Source organism: Pseudorasbora parva, chromosome 24 (assembly GCF_024679245.1).
Source record: "Pseudorasbora parva isolate DD20220531a chromosome 24, ASM2467924v1, whole genome shotgun sequence".
In the NCBI taxonomy this organism is placed as follows: domain Eukaryota; kingdom Metazoa; phylum Chordata; class Actinopteri; order Cypriniformes; family Gobionidae; genus Pseudorasbora; species Pseudorasbora parva.
Window position 1 is genome coordinate 887,365 of NC_090195.1, and position 20,744 is coordinate 908,108.

Below are 20,744 nucleotides of genomic sequence, written 5' to 3' on the forward strand. Positions count from 1 at the left end.
GATGATGGTGGTGATTGTGATGATGATGGTGATGATAGTGTTGGTGATGATGATGATGGTGATGATAGTGATGATAGTGTTGGTGATGGTGATGATAATGGTGATGATGATGGTGATGATGATGTTGGTGATGATGATGGTGATGATGATGATGATGATGGTGGTGATTGTGATGATGATGGTGATGATAGTGTTGGTGATGATGATGATGATAGTGATGGTGATGATGATGATGATGGTGATGATAGTGATGATAGTGATGAAGATTGTGATGATAGTGATGGTGATGATAGTGATGATAGTGATGATGATGGTGATGATAGTGATGTTGATGGTGATGATGATGATAGTGATGATGATGATGATGGTGATGATAGTGTTGCTGATGGTGGTGATAGTGATGATGATAGTGATGATCATGGTGGTGATTATGATGATGATGATGATGGTGATGATAGTGTTGCTGATGGTGGTGATAGTGATGATGATGATGGTGATGATGATGGTGATGATAGTGATGATCATGGTGGTGATTGTGATGATGATGGTGATGATAGTGTTGGTGATGATGATGGTGATGATGGTGATGATAATGATAATGGTGATGATAGTGATGATGATGGTGGTTATGATGGTGATAATGGTGATGATGATGGTGTTGAAGATGATGGTGATGATGATGTTGGTGATGATGGTGGTGGTGATGATGATGATGATGATGATGATGGTGGTGGTGATAGTGTTGGTGATGATGATGATGATAGTGATGGTGATGATGATGATGGTGGTGAAGATGGTGATGATAGTGATGGTGATGATGATGATGATAGTGATGATGATGGTGATGATAGTGATGATGATGGTGATGATAGTGATGATGATGGTGATGATAGTGATGATGATGGTGATGATGATAGTGATGATGATGGTGATGGTGATGATAGTGATGATGATGGTGATAGTGATGATGGTGGTGGTGGTGATGGTGATGATGATGATGGTGATGATAGTGATGATGATGGTGATGATGATAGTGATGATGATGGTGATGGTAGTGATGATGATGGTGATAGTGATGATGATGATGGTGGTGGTGATGATGATGATGATGATGGTGGTGGTGGTGATGATGATGGTGAGGATGATGATGATGGTGTGTGCAGTAGAGTGAGTGTGCAGTAGAGTGTGTGTGTACAGTAGTGTGTACAGTAGAGTGAGTGTACAGTAGAGTGTGTACAGTAGAGTAAGTACAGTAGAGTGAGTGTACAGTAGAGTGAGTGTACAGTAGAGTAAGTACAGTAGAGTGAGTGTGTATAGTAGAGTAAGTACAGTAGAGTGAGTGTGTACAGTAGAGAGAGTGTGTGCAGAAGAGTGAGTGTGTACAGTAGAGTGTGTGTACATTAGAGTGAGTACAATAGAGTGTGTACAGTAGAGTGTGTACAGTAGAGTGTGTACAGTAGAGTGAGTACAGTAGAGTGAGTGTGTACAGTAGAGTGAGTACAGTAGAGTCAGTGTGTACAGAAGAGTGAGTGTACAGTAGTGTGTGTGTACAGTAGACTGAGTGTGTACAGTAGAGTGAGTACAATAGAGTGTGTACAGTAGTGTGTGTGTAAAGTAGAGTGTGTGTGTGTACAGCAGAGTGAATACAGTAGAGTGTGTACAGTAGTGTGTGTGTAAAGTAGAGTGTGTACAGTAGAGTGAGTACAGTAGTGTGTACAGTAGAGGGAATACAGTAGAGTGTGTACAGTAGAGTGAGTACAGTAGAGTGAGTACAGTAGAGTGAGTACGGTAGTGTGTACAGTAGAGTGTGTACAGTACTGTGCACACTAGAGTGTGTGCAGTAGTGTGTACAGTGGAGTGAGTACAGTAGAGTGTGTAAAGTAGAGTGAGTACAGTAGGGTGTACAGTGGTGAGTACAGTAGAGTGAGTACAGTAGAGTAAGTGCAGTAGAGTATGTTCAGTAGTGAGTACAGTAGTGTGTGTACAGTAGTGTGTACAGTAGAGTGTACAGTAGAGTGTGTACAGTAGTGTGCACAGTAGAGTGTGGACAGTAGTGTGTACAGTGGAGTGTGTACAGTAGTGTGTGCAGTAGAGTGTATACAGTGGAGTGTGTACAGTAGTGTGCACAGTAGAGTGTGTACAGTAGTGTGTACAGTGGAGTGTGTACAGTAGTGTGTGCAGTAGAGTGTATACAGTGTAGTGTGTACAGTAGTGTGTACAGTGGAGTGTGTACAGTAGTGTGTGCAGTAGTGTATACAGTAGAGTGTGTACAGTGGTGTGTACAGTAGTGTGTACAGTAGAGTGTACAGTAGAGTGTGTACAGTAGTGTGCACAGTGGAGTGTGTACAGTAGTGTGTACAGTGGAGTGTGTACAGTAGTGTGTGCAGTAGAGTGTATACAGTGGAGTGTGTACAGTAGTGTGTACAGTCGAGTGTGTATAGTAGAGGGAATACAGTAGAGTGTGTACAGTAGTGTGTATAGTAGAGTGTGTATAGTAGAGGGAATACAGTAGAGTGTGTACAGTAGTGTGTGCGGTAGAGTGTGTACAGTGGAGTGAGTACAGTAGAGTGAGTACAGTAGGGTGTACAGTGGAGTATACAGTGGTGAGTACAGTAGAGTGAGGACAGTAGAGTATGTACAGTAGTGAGTACAGTAGGGTGTACAGTAGAGTGAGTACAGTAGAGTGAGTAAGTACAGTAGTGTGTACAGTGGAGTGAGTACAGTAGTGTGTACAGTAGTGTGTACAGTAGAGTGAGTACAGTAGTGTGTACAGTAGAGTGTACAGTAGAGTGTACAGTGGAGTGAGTACAGTAGAGTGTACAGTGAAGTGAGTACAGTGGAGTGTGTACAGTAGAGTGTGTACAGTGGCGTGAGTACAGTAGTGTGTACAGTAGAATGAGTACAGTGGAGTGTGTACAGTAGAGTGTGTACAGTGTCGTGAGTACAGTAGTGTGTACAGTAGAATGAGTACAGCAAGGTGATTGAGTACAGTAGAGTGTGTACAGTAGAGTGACTACAGCAAGGTGATTGAGTACAGTAGAGTGTGTACAGTAGTGTGTACAGTGGAGTGAGTACAGTAGTGTGTACAGTGGAGTGAGTTCAGTAGTGTGTGTACAGTAGAGTGTGTACAGTAGTGTGTACAGTGGAGTGTGTACAGTAGTGTGTACAGTGGAGTGAGTACAGTAGTGTGTACAGTGGATTGAGTACAGTAGCGTGTGTACAGTAGTGTGTACAGTGGATTGAGTACAGTAGTGTGTACAGTAGAGTGTACAGTGGAGTGTGTACAGTAGTGTGTACAGTGGAGTGAGTACAGTAGCGTGTGTACAGTAGTGTGTACAGTGGATTGAGTACAGTAGTGTGTACAGTAGAGTGTACAGTGGAGTGAGTACAGAAGTGTGTACAGTAGAGTGTACAGTGGAGTGTGTACAGTGGAGTGTGTACAGTAGTGTGTACAGTGGAGTGAGTACAGTAGCGTGTGTACAGTAGTGTGTACAGTGGATTGAGTACAGTAGTGTGTACAGTAGTGTGTACAGTGGAGTGTGTACAGTGGAGTGTGTACAGTAGTGTGTACAGTGGAGTGAGTACAGTAGCGTGTGTACAGTAGTGTGTACAGTGGATTGAGTACAGTAGCGTGTACAGTAGAGTGTACAGTGGAGTAAGTACAGAAGTGTGTACAGTGGAGTGAGTACAGTAGCGTGTACAGTAGAGTGTGTACAGTAGTGTGTACAGTGGAGTGAGTACAGTAGTGAGTACAGTAGAGTGAGTACAGTGGAGTGTGTACAGTAGAGTGTGTGTATACAGTAGAGTGTGTACAGTAGAGTGAGTCTACAGTAGAGTGAGTACAGTAGAGTGAGTACAGTAGAGTGTGTGTATACAGTAGAGTGTGTACAGTAGAGTGAGTCTACAGTAGAGTGAGTACAGTAGAGTGTGTGTATACAGTAGAGTGTGTACAGTAGAGTGTGTGAGTACAGTATGTGGTAATGTCCCAAACCCTCGTGTGCTGCCTAGATCAATATTAGATCATAGACAGCTTATGAAGTCCAAAATGCTGAGGTGAAGATGACACCATTACACTGTGATTGAGCTTCTAGTCTGTTGCTGAAGGAACCGAGTCGTGATTATCCGCGTTATTAACCTCTGTGGCATCTGGAGGATGACACTAAACATTCTCATAGGTTTATAAGAGAGTGTGTTTGTGACATTGAGTGTGAAGGTCACTCTTCCCATGACGGATGACGGCTGAGGATGCTCTCATTGATTTCCTCTCAGCTTCATTTGATCGCCCTTCACTGACATGAGCAGTGACAGGAAGTGACACGCTGAGCTTCCTGTGTCGTTAGAGCGTCGGAGAAGAAGCTTTTATTTGTAAAGTGAAATAACGAGTGTCTGGAGTGGTTTGTGATGAGGATAAAAACGCTCTAGCGCTTTTATAATGAGACTCCAGCTTAGAGATAAACGCGTGGAGTGTGTGTGAAACGAGTCGTTCTCACACTGCTGTGTTTAATGATGCTAAAGGTGTCACAAATAGCAAATACTCGTTCATGAGCATTTCCTGAATCGGAATTTTAGCTATAAACATGAGGCATGATGTGCAGCCGAAGCCTCCTGAAGGGATTTTTCAGCAGTAATGAGCCAGTGACTGACATTATTCTGCTTATTCACCTTATTTTGACTTTCATAATTGATTGTTTTGTGCGGTTAATATAACTGGACTTCAGATGGTCCATAACACACACAGTGTGTGTCAGTCTCGTGTTAATCTCGAGTATCTGTAGAGTCGTGTTGATCCTGTGTGCGTGCGTGTGTGTGCGTTTGTGAGTGCATGTGTGTGTGTGCGTTTGTGAGTGCATGTGTGTGTATGTGCGTGCGAGTGTGTGTGTGTGTGCGTGCGTGTGAGTGCGTGCATGCGTTTGTGTGAGTGCATGCGTGTATGTGCGTGCGTGTGTGTTTGTGTGCGTGTGTGTGTGTGCGTGTTTGTGTGAGTGCGTGCGTGCGTGTTTGTGTGTGTGTGTGTGTGAGTGCGTGCGTGTGTGTGTGTGCGTGCGTGTTTGTGTGCGTGCGTGTTTGTGTGCGTGCGTGTGTGTGTGTGCGTGTGTGTTTGTGTGCGTGCGTGTGTGTGTGTGCGTGTGTGTGTGTGCGTGCGTGTTTGTGTGTGTGTGTGTGTGAGTGCGTGCTTATGTGAGTGCGTGCGTGTTTGTGTGTGTGCGTGTGTGTATGTGTGTGTGCTGCTCTTTTGTGTCCTGCAGTGAATCGAGCGCTGTGACTTTAATCCTCCTCGACGCCGTCCGCTCGTCTCCAGATCTCACCTGATCATGTGACACAACAGATTGCAAACAGTTGCTCAGACGACGATGCAGTGTGACAATCGCCGTGGCAACGGGTTGTGTAACGGGACACAGGTGGCAGTGCAGATCTGAGAGCATGTCATCAGACACACACACACACACAGACGTCCTTCTGCGAGTTATTCCAGAAAACATATCGTGACTTGGATTGTTTTGCAGTGATGATGTCAGACGCTGCCTCTGTTGACATCCATTCATTCCTTTATTCATAACACATGACAAATTCAAAGGACATAAAACATCAAAAGCCCAAAAATACAATTAGTTGTGTGTGGTGTGTGTGTGTGTGTGAGAGAGAGAAAGAGAGAGAGACTGAGTGACTGTGTGTGTGTGTGTGTGTGTGTGTGTGTGTGTGTGTGTGTGTGTGTGTGTGTGTGTGTGTGTGTGTGTGTGTGTGTGTGAGCGCGAGTGTGTGAGTCGTTGAGTGAGTCATTTAGTGAGTGAGTTGGTGAGTGAGTGAGTGAGTCGGTGAGTGAGTGAGTGAGTCGGTGAGTGGGAGAGTGAGTGAGTCAGTCACTGAGTGAGAGAGTCGGTGAATGAGTGATTTGGTGAGTGAGTGAGTCGGTTAATGAGTGAATGAGTGGGTGAGTGAGTGGGTGAGTGAGTCGGTTAATGAGTGAGTCGGTGAGTGAGTGAGTCGTTGAGTGAGTCATTGTGTGAGTCAGTCGGTGAGTGATTTGGTGAGTGATCCGTTGAGTGATTCGGTGAATGAGTGAATGTGAGTGTGTGTGTGTGTGTGTGTGTGTATGTGTGTGTGTGTGTGTGTGTGTGTGTGTGAGAGAGAGAGAGAGCGAGTGTGTGAGTTGTTGAGTGAGTCAGTGAGTCGTTTAGTAAGTGAGTCGGTTAGTGAGTGAGTGAGTCAGTCGGTGAGTGAGAGAGTCGTGAATGAGTGAGTCGGTGAGTAAGTGAGTCGGTTAATGAGTGAGTCGGTGTTTGAGTGAGTGAGTCAGTCGGTGAGTGAGAGAGTCGTGAATGAGTGAGTTGGTGAGTGAGTCAGTCGGTGAGTGAGTCAGTCAGTCGGTGAGTGAGAGAGTCGTGAATGAGTGAGTCGTTGAGTAAGTGAGTCGATGAATGAGTGAGTCGGTGTGTGAGTGAGTCAGTCGGTGAGTGAGAGAGTCGTGAATGAGTGAGTCGGTGAGTAAGTGAGTCGGTTAATGAGTGAGTCGGTGTGTGAGTGAGTGAGTCAGTCGGTGAGTGAGAGAGTCGGTTAATGCTTGAGTCGGTTAATGAGTGAGTCGGTGTGTGAGTGAGTGAGTCAGTCGGTGAGTGAGAGAGTCGTGAATGAGTGAGTTGGTGAGTGAGTCAGTCGGTGAGTGAGTCAGTCAGTCGGTGAGTGAGAGAGTCGTGAATGAGTGAGTCATTGAGTAAGTGAGTCGGTGAATGAGTGAGTCGGTGTGTGAGTGAGTCAGTCGGTGAGTGAGAGAGTCGTGAATGAGTGAGTCGGTGAGTAAGTGAGTCGGTTAATGAGTGAGTCGGTGTGTGAGTGAGTGAGTCAGTCGGTGAGTGAGAGAGTCGGTTAATGCTTGAGTCGGTTAATGAGTGAGTCGGTGTGTGAGTGAGTGAGTCAGTCGGTGAGTGAGAGAGTCGTGAATGAGTGAGTTGGTGAGTGAGTCAGTCGGTGAGTGAGTCAGTCAGTCGGTGAGTGAGAGAGTCGTGAATGAGTGAGTCATTGAGTAAGTGAGTCGGTGAATGAGTGAGTCGGTGTGTGAGTGAGTCAGTCGGTGAGTGAGAGAGTCGTGAATGAGTGAGTCGGTGAGTAAGTGACTTGGTTAATGAGTGAGTCGGTGTGTGAGTGAGTGAGTCAGTCGGTGAGTGAGAGAGTCGGTTAATGCTTGAGTCGGTTAATGAGTGAGTCGGTGTGTGAGTGAGTGAGTCAGTCGGTGAGTGAGAGAGTCGTGAATGAGTGAGTCGTTGAGTAAGTGAGTCGGTGAGTGAGTCAGTCGGTGAGTGAGAGAGTCGGTTAATGCGTGAGTCGGTTAATGAGTGAGTCGGTGTGTGAGTGAGTGAGTCAGTCGGTGAGTGAGTGAGTCGTTGAGTAAGTGAGTCGGTTAATGAGTGAGTCGGTGTGTGAGTGAGTGAGTGAGTCGTTGAGTAAGTGAGTCGGTTAATGAGTGAGTCGGTGTGTGAGTGAGTGAGTGAGTCGTTGAGTAAGTGAGTCGGTTAATGAGTGAGTCGGTGTGTGAGTGAGTGAGTCAGTCGGTGAGTGAGTGAGTCGTTGAGTAAGTGAGTCGGTTAATGAGTGAGTCGGTGTGTGTGTGAGTGAGTGAGTCAGTCGGTGAGTGAGAGAGTCGGTGAATGAGTGAGTTGCTGAGTGAGTGAGTCGCTGAGTGAGTCAGTGAGTCATTGAGTGAGTGTTTGTGGTAGTGTATGTGAGAGTGTGTGTATGCAAGTGAGTGTTTGTGGTAGTGTGTGTGAGAGTGTGTGTATGCGAGTGAGTGTGTGTGTGTGTGTGTGTGTGTGTGTGTGAGTGAGTGATCTGAAGCTAATAATATTTTCCATCCTTTCCTACGTTTTATCCTCACTTTCCATGATTCTCACATGCTCTAACGTGTTTCTCTTCTACACACATTATAATGACTCATTGGAGTTGCACTAAAGGATCTGCCGTGTGTTTAGCAGCTCTTTTGGTCAGATCGTCCTCTGTGGAGCGTGGAAGGGCAACGTTCTGCCAAACCTCACGGGCATCTTTAACGCTGCCATTTGAGCGTGACTCCAGTGAGATCTCAGCGAGCTGTCCGTGTGTTTGTGTGTGTGTGTGTGTGTGTGTGCACAGAGTCAGACAGCGAGATATAAACAAGTCTGGCATTAAACATAAAATGCTTCTGACCTCCATAATCAAACAGAATTTATGTTTAAATGTAGAAATGAACTTTAGAGTCAAATGACCCAGACACGAGCCACAGCAGTTTATCCAGTTACAGCTGCGGTTTCATCTGAACGCACCAGGAGACGTGCTTGCAATGTGATTATTATATGTGTGTGTGTGTGTGTGTTTCCTCAGAGCGCAGCATGGACAGTCTCCAGCAGGCTCTTCATCAGTCCGTGTTTCTGTCGGCCATGTCGGCTCACCCGAGCCGCGATCTGCCGCTGTGCTGGGATCAACACTGTAAACTACTGCCCGGGGTCGCCGGAGTTCAGGCCAGTCGCGTCACACACTGGACCGTAGAGGAGGTGAGAAACACGACCGTGTATGTGTGTGTGAGATTCATGTTTGTGTGACGTCTCATTCAGCAGATCATTTAAAGCCCTGATGTTTTATATGTAAATATGTGCTACACACTTTCCTCTCAATAACAAAATAAACACAACTGAGAAAAATGAGAAAACAGCCGTTCAGAAAGCATCTGATCGTTGCGATGTGGAGATGTTTGCACCAGCTCTTAAATTAAGCATGTTTATTTAGACAATATATTGCTTTAAAACAGCAGCGTTACAGTTGTAAGCCCGCCCAAATCGCCCCAATGAAGGCTAACGATTGGTGGGTGAAGGTCGCTGCGCGGTCAGTGTTTTCAGCTGGAAGAGGGATTTAATTCCAATTCCTCTTTATCTGACTTCATTTATCATTATTTCGAATTTAGGTTTTATGCCAATTGTTTATTTGGTGATTTATATTTAATAATTTAACCACATTTAATTATTCTGTTTAACCCTTTGTTGAAATTATACCCGTTCATAACCTGAATAATTACAGAACAAGTCAGAATCACATGATCAATTCAAAGATAATCCATACATAACATCAAATAATCTGAGTACAAAATAAAATATTAATTATTAGGTGATACTGAGGTGAGACTTGCGTCTTGAATGGCGCGTGAGATGTTCATTTCATTTGTTTTCTAAGAAGGTTCTTGTTCCTCGGTTAGACATTTCGGCATCTGCTAGTTTTCTTCAGTCTTACACACTATTAAAGGGTTCGTTCAGCCAAAAATGAAACTTCTGTCATTAACTCCTCCCCCTAATGTCTGAATCAGTGAATCGATTCATGATTCATAACCGTTTGAATCTTTATTTGAGGATTGAACACAAACGCGGAAGAGAAGCCAATGCTGAATAAAGTCGTAGTTTTTGTTATTTTTGGACCCAAATGTATTTTGGATGCTTCAAGAGACTCTAATTAACCCACTGATGTCTCATATGGACTACTGTGATGATGTTTTTATTCCCTTTCTGGACATGGACAGTATAGTGTGCATACACTTGCATACGCTCTCGGACTAAATATAAAATATCTTAAACTGTGTGTGAAGATGAGCGGAGGTCTTACGGGTGTGGAGCGACATTAGGGAGAGGAGTTAATGACAGAAGGTTCATTTCTGGCTGAACTAACCCTTTAAAGATGGAAAAACTGTGTCAGTGTCGCTTTGGATTAGAATTACAGCTTCAGTTTCTACTATAAGGCTCTTCTGTGTTTTTATTCGCATCTGAACAGAAGAAATGAACCAAAGAAGATTCACGCCTCAAAGAAGGCAGAGCCTCGGAACCACGCCCACATATTACATCATCACCACACGGACCAATGGGAGTTCAGGGGTTTGTTTAACAGCCGTGAAACAGTGCGAACTTTTCCAGAAATTAACGTCGTTCTAGTTTGATTTCGTTCGTTCTTCGATTCCTCTTGATAATTTAAAGCATCTGCTAAATGCATGAATGTAAATATACTGTTGACAGTCAGCATTAGAGTGCAGGCTGTCATTTTTGAGAAAAATCTAATTTGAACGGATATAAAATATCAAGCAATGTATTCGAATATCTATGAGCATATGAAAAAAAACAACTTAATGGAGATCCAATCACACATTTATTATCAGTCTGACAAAAATAAACAGGACTCAGACCTGTCTGGAAAAACATATTGTTAACTTAATGTTTGAAACAGCAGGTTATCAGCTTAAAGCGATAGTTAACCCATAAATGAGCCTGATGTTGATCTGCTGACCCCAGGGCATCATAGGTGTGTGTGTTTCTTCAGGAGAACACTGATGAAGATTTTTAACTCAACCGTTGCTCGTATAATGCATGTCAAATATAAATGTGTTCATAGATGCCTCATTCGACCAATCCGCACATGCACTAATGAGGCATCTATATATATATATATATCTATGATCACGCCGGCTTTTGACCTTCTTCGACGGAAGTACTGACGGATGGCAACACTAGATGAGATTTGGCTGCTATGAGGTAAAAAAATAACATGCTGTTCACTTTCCCGGTGTATCATCACGAGCCGCAGAGTTTAACATGGATTCGTATGTATGTGTTTTTTACTCTCCTAGTGGCCCTCATATAAAAAACAAACATTGGCATGCATTATACGAGCAGCGGTTGAGTTAAAAATCTTCATTAGTGTTCTCCTGAAGAAACACACACACCTATGATGCCCTGGGGTCAGCAGATCAACATCAGGCTCATTATTGGCTGAACTATCGCTTTAACACTTGCAGTGGTTTAGCGTCTGTCGCCGCTGTTTGTTTTGGTGATGTTGGGTTGAAGAGGTGAAATCGAGCCTCTTTCGTCTGCCAGGGACATGATGGGATGGTTGTCATAGTAACCAGGTGCGGCCGAAACTCCGACCCCGGGGCCATGAGGATGATACACACACACCGTGTGTGTTAAACTGCAGGCTGTGTAAATATCAGACACTCGCTCCTCAAACAGGCTGAGGGATTGTGGGATAGTGCACCGCAAAAAATGCTTTTACTCAGTATTTGTGTCTTGTTTCTCGTCCAAACATCTAAACATTCTTAAACAAGAAGTATTTACCAGACAAGCAAAAGTAATTGTCTTCACTGTAAAAAAAAAAAAAATGTTGGTTTTTGTTGGTTTAACTTAAAAAAGTAAGTAGCCTCGTTGCCTTAAGATTTTGAGTTTATTGAAATTAAAAATTTGAGTTGATACAACGAAGGAAATTTGTTTAATAAATAGAAATTTTTATTTCAATGAACTCAAAATTAGGCAACCAGGTAACTAAATAATTTTTTACAGTGTTGTTTTGGGGGAAAATAACTCAAAATGAAGAGAGTTTTTGCTTAAAATAAGATAAATAATCTGCCAATGGGGTGAGAAAAATAATCTTAATTCAAAACAAGATTATTTTTCTCACCCCATTGGCAGATTATTTATCTTATTTTAAGCATAAATACGGTTTGTACAGTATAAAAACCATTGCGCCTATGGAATGTCCCCACATTTGACAAAAACAAACGTGTGTGTGTGTGTGTGTGTGTGTGTGTGTGTGTGTGTGTGTGTGTGCGTGCCCGTGCGTGTGCGTGCGTGTGTGTGTGTGTGACTGTCTGCTGTCGTTCGAGGTCTTTTAACTGTGGAAAAGCCATTAGCATATCAGACGAACACAAGCGCTCTAAATGGACATGAGGAGATCATTCAGAAGCTCTAATGGGTCCTGCCAGGAGTTCTTGTTCTGTTCCTACGAAAGCCGGATCGATCTTAGGAGCAATATAGATCGCTTCAGTGTTTCGTGTTTCGCTTGAAGCCTTTTACAAAAGAGTGTGATGGTAAAAAAAAAAAGTTTTCCTTTAATCACTTCTGCTGTCCCGGCAGGATTGAGCCTTAATCTGCGGGTTCATTAGACACACACACACACACACACACACACACACACACACGTCTTCATTATCAGCAAACGACAGGCCTTAAATCTGCTGATGCATTAGAAAGACACGACTGCGCGTTAATGAAAGCATCAGCAGGAGATATTTGTGTGATCTGAGAGGACTGCAGAAGGTCAGTCTGGTGTGTCCTGGCACTCGCTGTTGTTTTATAATAAATGGAGTTTAATTAAAGTGTGGCGTTTTATTAAATGTATTAATTCAAGTCCAGAGACGCTCTCCCTGTGATTGAAGGGCTTTGAGTCCGATCTGAGAAGAACATCTACAGGCTGGACAATCTTCAAAGATGTTCTTCGGAGACCTGTCAGAGAAAAAAGACTGTGTGCAACCTCTCTAGCCAGAACTATAACAACACAGCATTCAGTCGTCGTTAAATTATACTCAATCCACCAGTAGAGTAGCCTGACAAGCCGGAGCCACATCCAGATGTTTGGTCTGGAAACTCTCCATTGACGGCTCAATCTGAGGGGCGGATAAACGGCTGTCTGTCAAACTCCCTCTGCACGCGATAGGATAGCGCTACACCAACCAGAGCAACGAAGGTGAAGCGGAGCTGACAGATTAAACATTCACCGTATCCGGTCGGCTAAACTCGAACACATCTTCCCTTCTTCAGAATGACTTCAGTGCCGTTCTTTGTTCTTTTCTCAGAGAAAAGCTGAACTCAAGTCTTCCAGAGTCGCGGTCAAAGCTGATTCGACAGACCGCCGTTCGCCAGTTTCTGTGTTTACTAGAAGCACGCAAACGCAACTCGGCCGTCGTCATTATAGCCCCGCCCACCGACTCTATACACGATGTGATTGGCCCGACCCGAGTTTGGGGAATACAGCTCAGATGGGTATTGAGAGTTGCTAGACGACACTCGTGGGCAGATTAGATTTGCTGCCGCTAGGGGGCGTCTAGATTTCTAGGCTACCAGTAGATGGCAGCAAATCATTGTCTTGATGAATGAGTCATTGAATCATTCACTCAAACGATTCATTCAAACGGCTGATTCGTTCAGGGGCAAAGCAAAAGTGATTGAGTCATTGAATCATTTCACACACACTCCTCCTCCTCCTCTTCCTCCTCACACACACTCCTCTTCCTCCTCTCCCTCTTCCTCCTCACACACACTCCTCCTCCTCCTCTTCTTCCTCCTCACACACACTCCTCATCCTCCTCGTCCTCTTCCTCCTCTCACACACTCCTCTTCCTCCTCTCACACACTCCTCCTCTTCCTCCTCACACACACTCCTCCTCTTCCTCCTCACACACACTCCTCTCACTCCTGCAGTCCTTCAGACGGCTATTCTTAGCTCCGCTGAGTGTTGGAGACTCTGAGCGTAGTCGATGTGTGTGTTTCTCTGTAAACGCTGCAGGATATTTCTGCAACCGCTGCTGACGCTGCAGAAGGTTCTGAATCTCTCACACAAACCTCGGCTGAGCTGACCTGATACACACACACACTGCCCCTAAACCTACCCATCTCACACACACACACACACACACACACACACACACACACACACACACACACACACACACACACTGCCCCTAAACCTACCCAACACACACACACACACACACACACACACACACACACACACACACACACACTGCCCTTAAACCTACCCATCACTCACACACTGCCCCTAAACCTACCCATCACACACACACACACACACACACACACACACACACACATACACACACACACTGCCCCTAAACCTACCCATCACACACACACACACACACACACACACACACACACACACACACACACTGCCCCTAAACCTACCCAACACACACACACACACACACACACACACACACACACACACACACACACTGCCCTTAAACCTACCCATCACTCACACACTGCCCCTAAACCTACCCATCACACACACACACACACACACACACACACTGCCCCTAAACCTACCCATCACACACAAACACACACACACACACACACACACACACACACTGCCCCTAAACCTACCCATCACACACAAACACACACACACACACACACACACACACTGCCCTTAAACCTACCCATCACACACACACACACACACACACTGCCCCTAAACCTACCCATCACACACAAACACACACACACACACACACACACTGCCCCTAAACCTACCCATCACACACAAACACACACACACACACACACACACACACACACACACACACACACACACACACACTGCCCTTAAACCTACCCATCACACACACACACACACACACACTGCCCCTAAACCTACCCATCACACACAAACACACACACACACACACACACACACACACATGTTTGTTTTTGTGAATTGTGGGGACATTCCATAGGCGTAATGGTTTTTATACTGTACAAACCGTATTTTCTATCCCCTTACACTGCCCCTAAACCTACCCATCACACACACACACACACACACACACACACACACACACACACACACACACTGCCCCTAAACCTACCCATCACACACACACACACACACACACACACACACACTGCCCCTAAACCTACCCATCACACACAAACACACACACACACACACACACACACACACACACACACACACACTGCCCCTAAACCTACCCATCACACACAAACACACACACACACACACACACACACACACACACACACACACACACACACACACACACACACACTGCCCCTAAACCTACCCATCACACACACACACACACACACACACACTGCCCCTAAACCTACCCATCACACACAAACACACACACACACACACACACACACACACACACACACTGCCCCTAAACCTACCCATCACACACACACACACACACACACACACACACACACACACACACACACACACACTGCCCCTAAACCTACCCATCACACACACACACACACACACACACACACACACACACACACACACACACTGCCCCTAAACCTACCCATCACACACACACACACACACACACACACACACACACACACACTGCCCCTAAACCTACCCATCACACACAAACACACACACACACACACACACTGCCCCTAAACCTACCCATCACACACACACACACACACACACACACACACACACACACACACACACACACGTCCTTGAGATTGTTTTAAACTAAATTGATTGATTCTGTGATTAAAGTGTGTGTGTGTGTGTGTGTGTGTGTGTGTGTGTGTGTGTGTGTGTGTGTGTGTGTGTGTGTGTGTGTGTGTGTTTTTCAGGTGGCTGATTTCATCCATTCTTTACCCGGCTGTGAGGAACAGGCCAAGCAGTTCCGAGAGGAGGTTCGTGTCTCGCAGTCGTTCAGATCAAACACTGATGAGGAACACACTCTTGAGAACACACACATGAGAACACACTCTCTTGAGAACACACACACTCCTGTACAAATGCAGCTTTGCGTTATAATTTATGATCTGACACGTTCAGAAATCACACCTGCTCCATCTCAAACTAATGCTCCCAATCAGTGTGTGTGTCTGCGTTTCAAGTGAAAGTATCAGAGGAGAGACTGTTCGACTGCATTTATAAAATATGATTTACTTGAGACGCTGCTCAGCCAGGCGGCATTAAAGGCACAATATGTACGATTTCTAGGATTAAAGTAGTGTGTGTTGTAAGGCCGCCCAAATCGTCCCAATGGAGGCTAACGATCGGCGGGTGAAGGTCGCTGCGCGTTCGTCTTTTCAGCGGGGCAAAGGGGATTTTATTCCAATTCCTCGTTATCTGACTCCATTTAATGATAATTTAGAATTTAGGTTAGAATGCCATTTGGTTATTTGGTCATTCATATTTAATAGTTTAACTACACATTTAATTATTCCGTTTAACCCTTTGTTGAAATTATACCCAACCTGAATAATTCCAGAGCAAGTCAGAATCAATCAAAGTGTAACAATTTATTAACAGTCAGGTAAATGTATAAAGCCAATTACATAGTCAATTCAAAGGTAATCCATATATAACATCAAATTATATCAGATTATGAGTATACTGTAAATGCTCATAATCTATGTCTTCTGACTAAACGTAACCGTGACCTTATACTGTTCATATTTTTATTCTTAGAATTTTTTTATTACCGTGTTGTATTGTATTGTTTATGTGCACTGGAAGCTTCAGCACCAAAAAATATTCCTTGTGTGTGAAAGCACACTTGGCAATAAAGCTCTTTCTGATTCTGATTCTGAAATACTCTGAAGTAAAGAATGAAATGTATACCTGACTTCTGAAAACTGCATAATGCTGGCTATCTTGAGACATCCAACATTACGGGCTGACCGGTTTAAAGTGTCAAGCCCTGAGCTCTGCAACATTTCCTTAAATACCCAGAAACAAATGTAGAAATTCTTTCAAATGTAAACACGAGTTCACAATGGGAATTTGCATTGATCAAGACTTGTGTTGATGTAAAGGCCAAATGGCTGAAAGCCACACCCACCAAACTAAGACAAGATATCTCTAAACTCTTAAAACATTGATTATCTTTTGATTAACTTCTGTAGGGATGAGATCTTTGTACCAGTTGCACTGAGACATTTCAAACGATATCAAACACATATAATACTGTATCGTGTGGATTGACATTGTAATATAGAGATTTTGTGTGTATTTTCAGGTGATCTCAGCATGAGACAGGGAAGGAATTGGGGGAGACGGGGTATATAGGGAAAGATGTAGATTAGCTGATAGTGAGGTGAGACTTGCGTCTCCAGTGGTGTGTGAGGGACAGTTCAGATGTTAATTTCCTTTATTTTCTCAGAGAGTCCTTGTTCTTCATTCAGACATTTCAGCATATACTAGTTTTTTCAGTCTTACTGTGTCTTTAGTGAACACACACGGAGTTGAGTGAGAAGTCGTGTGTTAAAATGAAGTCGGTCCGTGCAGCTCTTAAAGGGCCAGAGCTCATATTCTGTGTGATTAATGTTAATCAGAAAACCACCACATGCTTGGCTAAACAACTTGAATATATTGATTAAGAATCAGTGTAGCCTATAGTTCATTCATAGAGTGAAGACTGAGCAGTTGATATTTGATTTATTTCTTGACTCGCTGCTGTTAAATAGACCTATAGCTGAAAATAAAGCACTGTTTGTCATATTGTTTGTAATTTACGTGTTTAACTTATTTTTAAAAACAAACATAAAATATAAATCTATATTGTAATTATAAAAGAACATTTCAAAAATATTAAATTACTCATGTCATGATTTAAGATTTTGGTCATCCCAACCCGGTTCAGTAAACGTGAATATTTTCTATTTAATTGGGTTCTGTCTAAATAATTTTAGGTTTTTTTAATGGGGGCAAAAGAAAATATATATTTTCGGTAACACTTTAGTATGGGGAGCACATATTCACTATTAACTACGACTTTTTCCTCAATAAACTCCTAATTTACTGCTAATTAACTCTTTCCCCGCCAGCATTTAAAACAGAGTTTTTTTGACAGTTTTCACCAAAATGTAATAACCCATAGAATATTTAGTTTAATAAATATCTGAGCATGCAATATATCAAAATAACGAGCTGAGCCTCTTCTTCTAAACAAGATAAACCCGTTTTATTCTCGCTTCATGCATTTCTATTTTATCAACTCTTGAGTATGGGTAGGTTTCATAAAAAAAGCTGTTATAATCAGGTGTGTGTGAAAGACTGACTCCAGATCAGATTCAGAGATGATCAAACTCAGATGAGGAGATCGAGTCCATCTACACTCCTGATGCTCACACAGTCCTGGAGCTCGTCCTCGCTCCACATCTCATTCTGGAACATTAGGCCGTTTCGATTCATACGCTGCTTAATGACGAGGATCACGTTATTTTTAATATGCGTATGATGACATGCGATCGCTCGTTTCACTGCGTCTTCCTCAGGTGTGTTTTGATCAGGAGATTCAGGACTCATTCAGAAGATGTGCAACAGCGCCCCCTAGCGCCCGACAGTGAAAAATCCGGATATTGACCTGGAAGCGTTTTCTCACAAATAACGGAAATATCCGTGTTTGGCGGGGAAAGAGTTAATAGTTAGTAAGGTAGTTTTTGTAGCGTTTAGGTATTGGGTCGGATTAAGGGATGTAGAATAAGCTCATGCAGAATAAGGCATTAATATGTGCTTTATAAGTGCTATTATCCTAGTAATATGCATGCTAATAATCAACTAGTTAATAGTTAATAACTGAACCCTAAAATAAAGTGTTACCATATTTTTTAATTTAAAAGCAATTCGATATCAAGATATCATTTTTTTGGGGATATCGCCCGGCCATCCTGGAGATTCAGCCGTATATGATTATGTAATATGATATGTAAAGTGCTTTGAGTGCCTTGAAAATATATATATAAATGTAATATAATGCGCTATATAAATGTAACAAATGATTATGACTGTCGCCTTTGGCTTGGCTTGCTCAGTTGGGGACACTAAAAATATGATCAGAGTTATTCAACTAAATATACAAATAACATTAATGAATGAGGTCTTATTTAATTCTATAAACTATAATACTGATCTGCCAACATTGTCTCTCTATGATAAATTAAAATAAGCTGATAACATCACTGTTTACTCCAGAACGACTGTACAGCCAAATCTAATTCTGCTGCAGTATTGTCCTGTTTAACACTGAAGCTGCTCTGACACAATCGCCGCTGGAGAAGAGCGATAGAAATAAAGATGATTGATTGATTGATTATTATGATTATGTTCCTTCATCGGTCATATTTTCTCCATTTCCTCGCTAGCAAATCGACGGGAAGGCGTTTCTTCTGTTGACGCAGCGAGACATCGTGAAGATAATGAGTGTGAAGCTCGGCCCCGCCCTCAAGATCTACAACTCCATCCTGATGTTCAGACACGCCGAGGAGGACCAATCAGCAGCCGGCGACAGCAACACATGAAGCCAGAGCGACCAATCACAGCCTGCCGTCCCGTATGTCAAACAGATCTGCTGTATCGATGCATTCCGAAACCTCTCGTGCCCCAAACTCTCCGTCCCGATGATCAGCACTGCAAAACAACGCACCTCTCACTCAGTATTTCTGTCTCGTTTCTAGTCCAAACATCTAAACATTCTTACATTAAGAAGTATTTACTAGACAAGCGAAAGTAATTGTCTTGTTTTGGGGAAAATAACTCAAAATGAAGAGAGTTTTTGCTTAAAATAAGATAAATAATCTGCCAATGGGGTGAGAAAAATAATCTTAATTCAAACAGAAAACAAGATTATTTTTCTCACCCCATTGGCAGATTATTTATCTTATTTTAAGCAAAAACTCTCTTCATTTAGAGTTATTTTTTCCTAAAACAAGACATAAATATGTACTTGTCTAATAAATGTTTCTTAATGTAAGAATTTTTAGATATTTGGACTAGAAACGAGACAAAAATACTGAGTGAGAAGCATTTTTTGCAGTGCGGTTCCTGTGCGTTTTTCCCGGTTCTGCCTTTAAACAGACGTATTGGACCGAACTAATCTCGCTTAAAGGACGACTCCGGTGAGAAATGCCCCTCGGGGTGATTAACAGATGGTCAGTGAGTAGATCGTTCTCTGGGATGCGGTTTCATGAAATCGAATGTAAAGAGTTTTATCTCTAAACACAGATTAGCTTATAGCGCTTGTCTACGGGGCACAGGGTCAGTGAAATTAAACCGCTAGTTAATACCACTAACAGCTCAACATAGCCTCACACTAACACGGCAGCATAATGAGGGTCCCTACATGCAAACCCAAGCATTGAGAACTCAGTAAGAGTACAAACAGTTTAATAAGAAGATACTTTATAAACACAGAACATTACGTGTTTACAGACGGCGGCCATTTTGGAGAACCGTCTCGATGACTCGAGCCACGAGCGCTGTGCTAAGTGAGCTGGTCGATAGGAATTAAGTTTGTGAAATCGAATTACTGGAAGTGCATGAATTATATCTATTTATTAAAATATAAGGTTGACTAACTGCAAGGGAAGAAGGCGTCGCATATGAGACTCACACTTCAGCGCTCGTGGCTCGACTCGTCGAGACTGTTCTCCTAAATGGCTGCCGTCTGTAAACGCGTAATGTTCTGTCTTTATAAAGTATCTTCTTATTAAACTGTTTGTACTCTTATAAAGTTCTCAATGCTGCGGTTTGCCTGTAGGGACCCTCATTATGCTGCCATGTTAGTGTGAGGCTATGTTGAGCTGTTAGTGGTATTAACTAGCGGTTTAATTTCACTTACCCTGTGCCCCATAGACAAGCGCTATAAGCTAATCTGTGTTTAGAGATAAAACTCTTTACATTCGATTTCCATAAAACCGCATCCCAGAGAACGATCTACTCGCTGACCATCTGTTAATCACCCCGAGGGGCATTTCTCACCGGAGTCGTCCTTTAAACTCAACGACATGACAATCAATCCGACGCAGTCAAACGCGTTATTATCAGGGGTTTATCGGTCACGGTGCTATTTCTATTCAAAACACAACAGGTGAATTTGCTCTCAAATGAGTGTGTGTGTGTGTGTGTGTGTGTGTGTGTGTGTGTGTGTGTGTGTGTGTGTGTGTGTGTGTGTGTGTGTGTGGGAGATGACTTTAAATGAATAGTTTGTCCAATAATGATTGTTCTGTCATCATCTACGCTCCCTCGTGTCACTAATAACATCCATTTAATGTGACTAAAATAGACTGGATGGGTTTATAATCACCATATGATCATATTTAAAGGGATAGTTCACCCAAAAATCTAAAATTCTGTCATCATTTACTGACCCCTGTATGAGTTTC

The 20,744-nt window shown here is 43.1% G+C and overlaps 1 protein-coding gene across 2 annotated transcripts in view; it reads left to right on the forward strand.

Moving 5' to 3' along the window:
* Positions 1-18,995, forward strand: part of LOC137063530 (lethal(3)malignant brain tumor-like protein 4) — a 55,400-nt gene extending 36,405 nt beyond the window's left edge. For both annotated transcript variants that reach the window (XM_067434758.1, XM_067434759.1), the window contains exons 17-19: positions 8,347-8,516; positions 15,204-15,266; positions 18,726-18,995. In XM_067434758.1, coding sequence (XP_067290859.1) covers positions 8,347-8,516; positions 15,204-15,266; positions 18,726-18,881 — 389 coding nt within the window. In that variant the 3' untranslated portion in view covers positions 18,882-18,995. The remainder of the gene's footprint in view (positions 1-8,346; positions 8,517-15,203; positions 15,267-18,725) is intronic.
* The last annotated feature ends 1,749 nt before the right edge of the window (positions 18,996-20,744 follow it).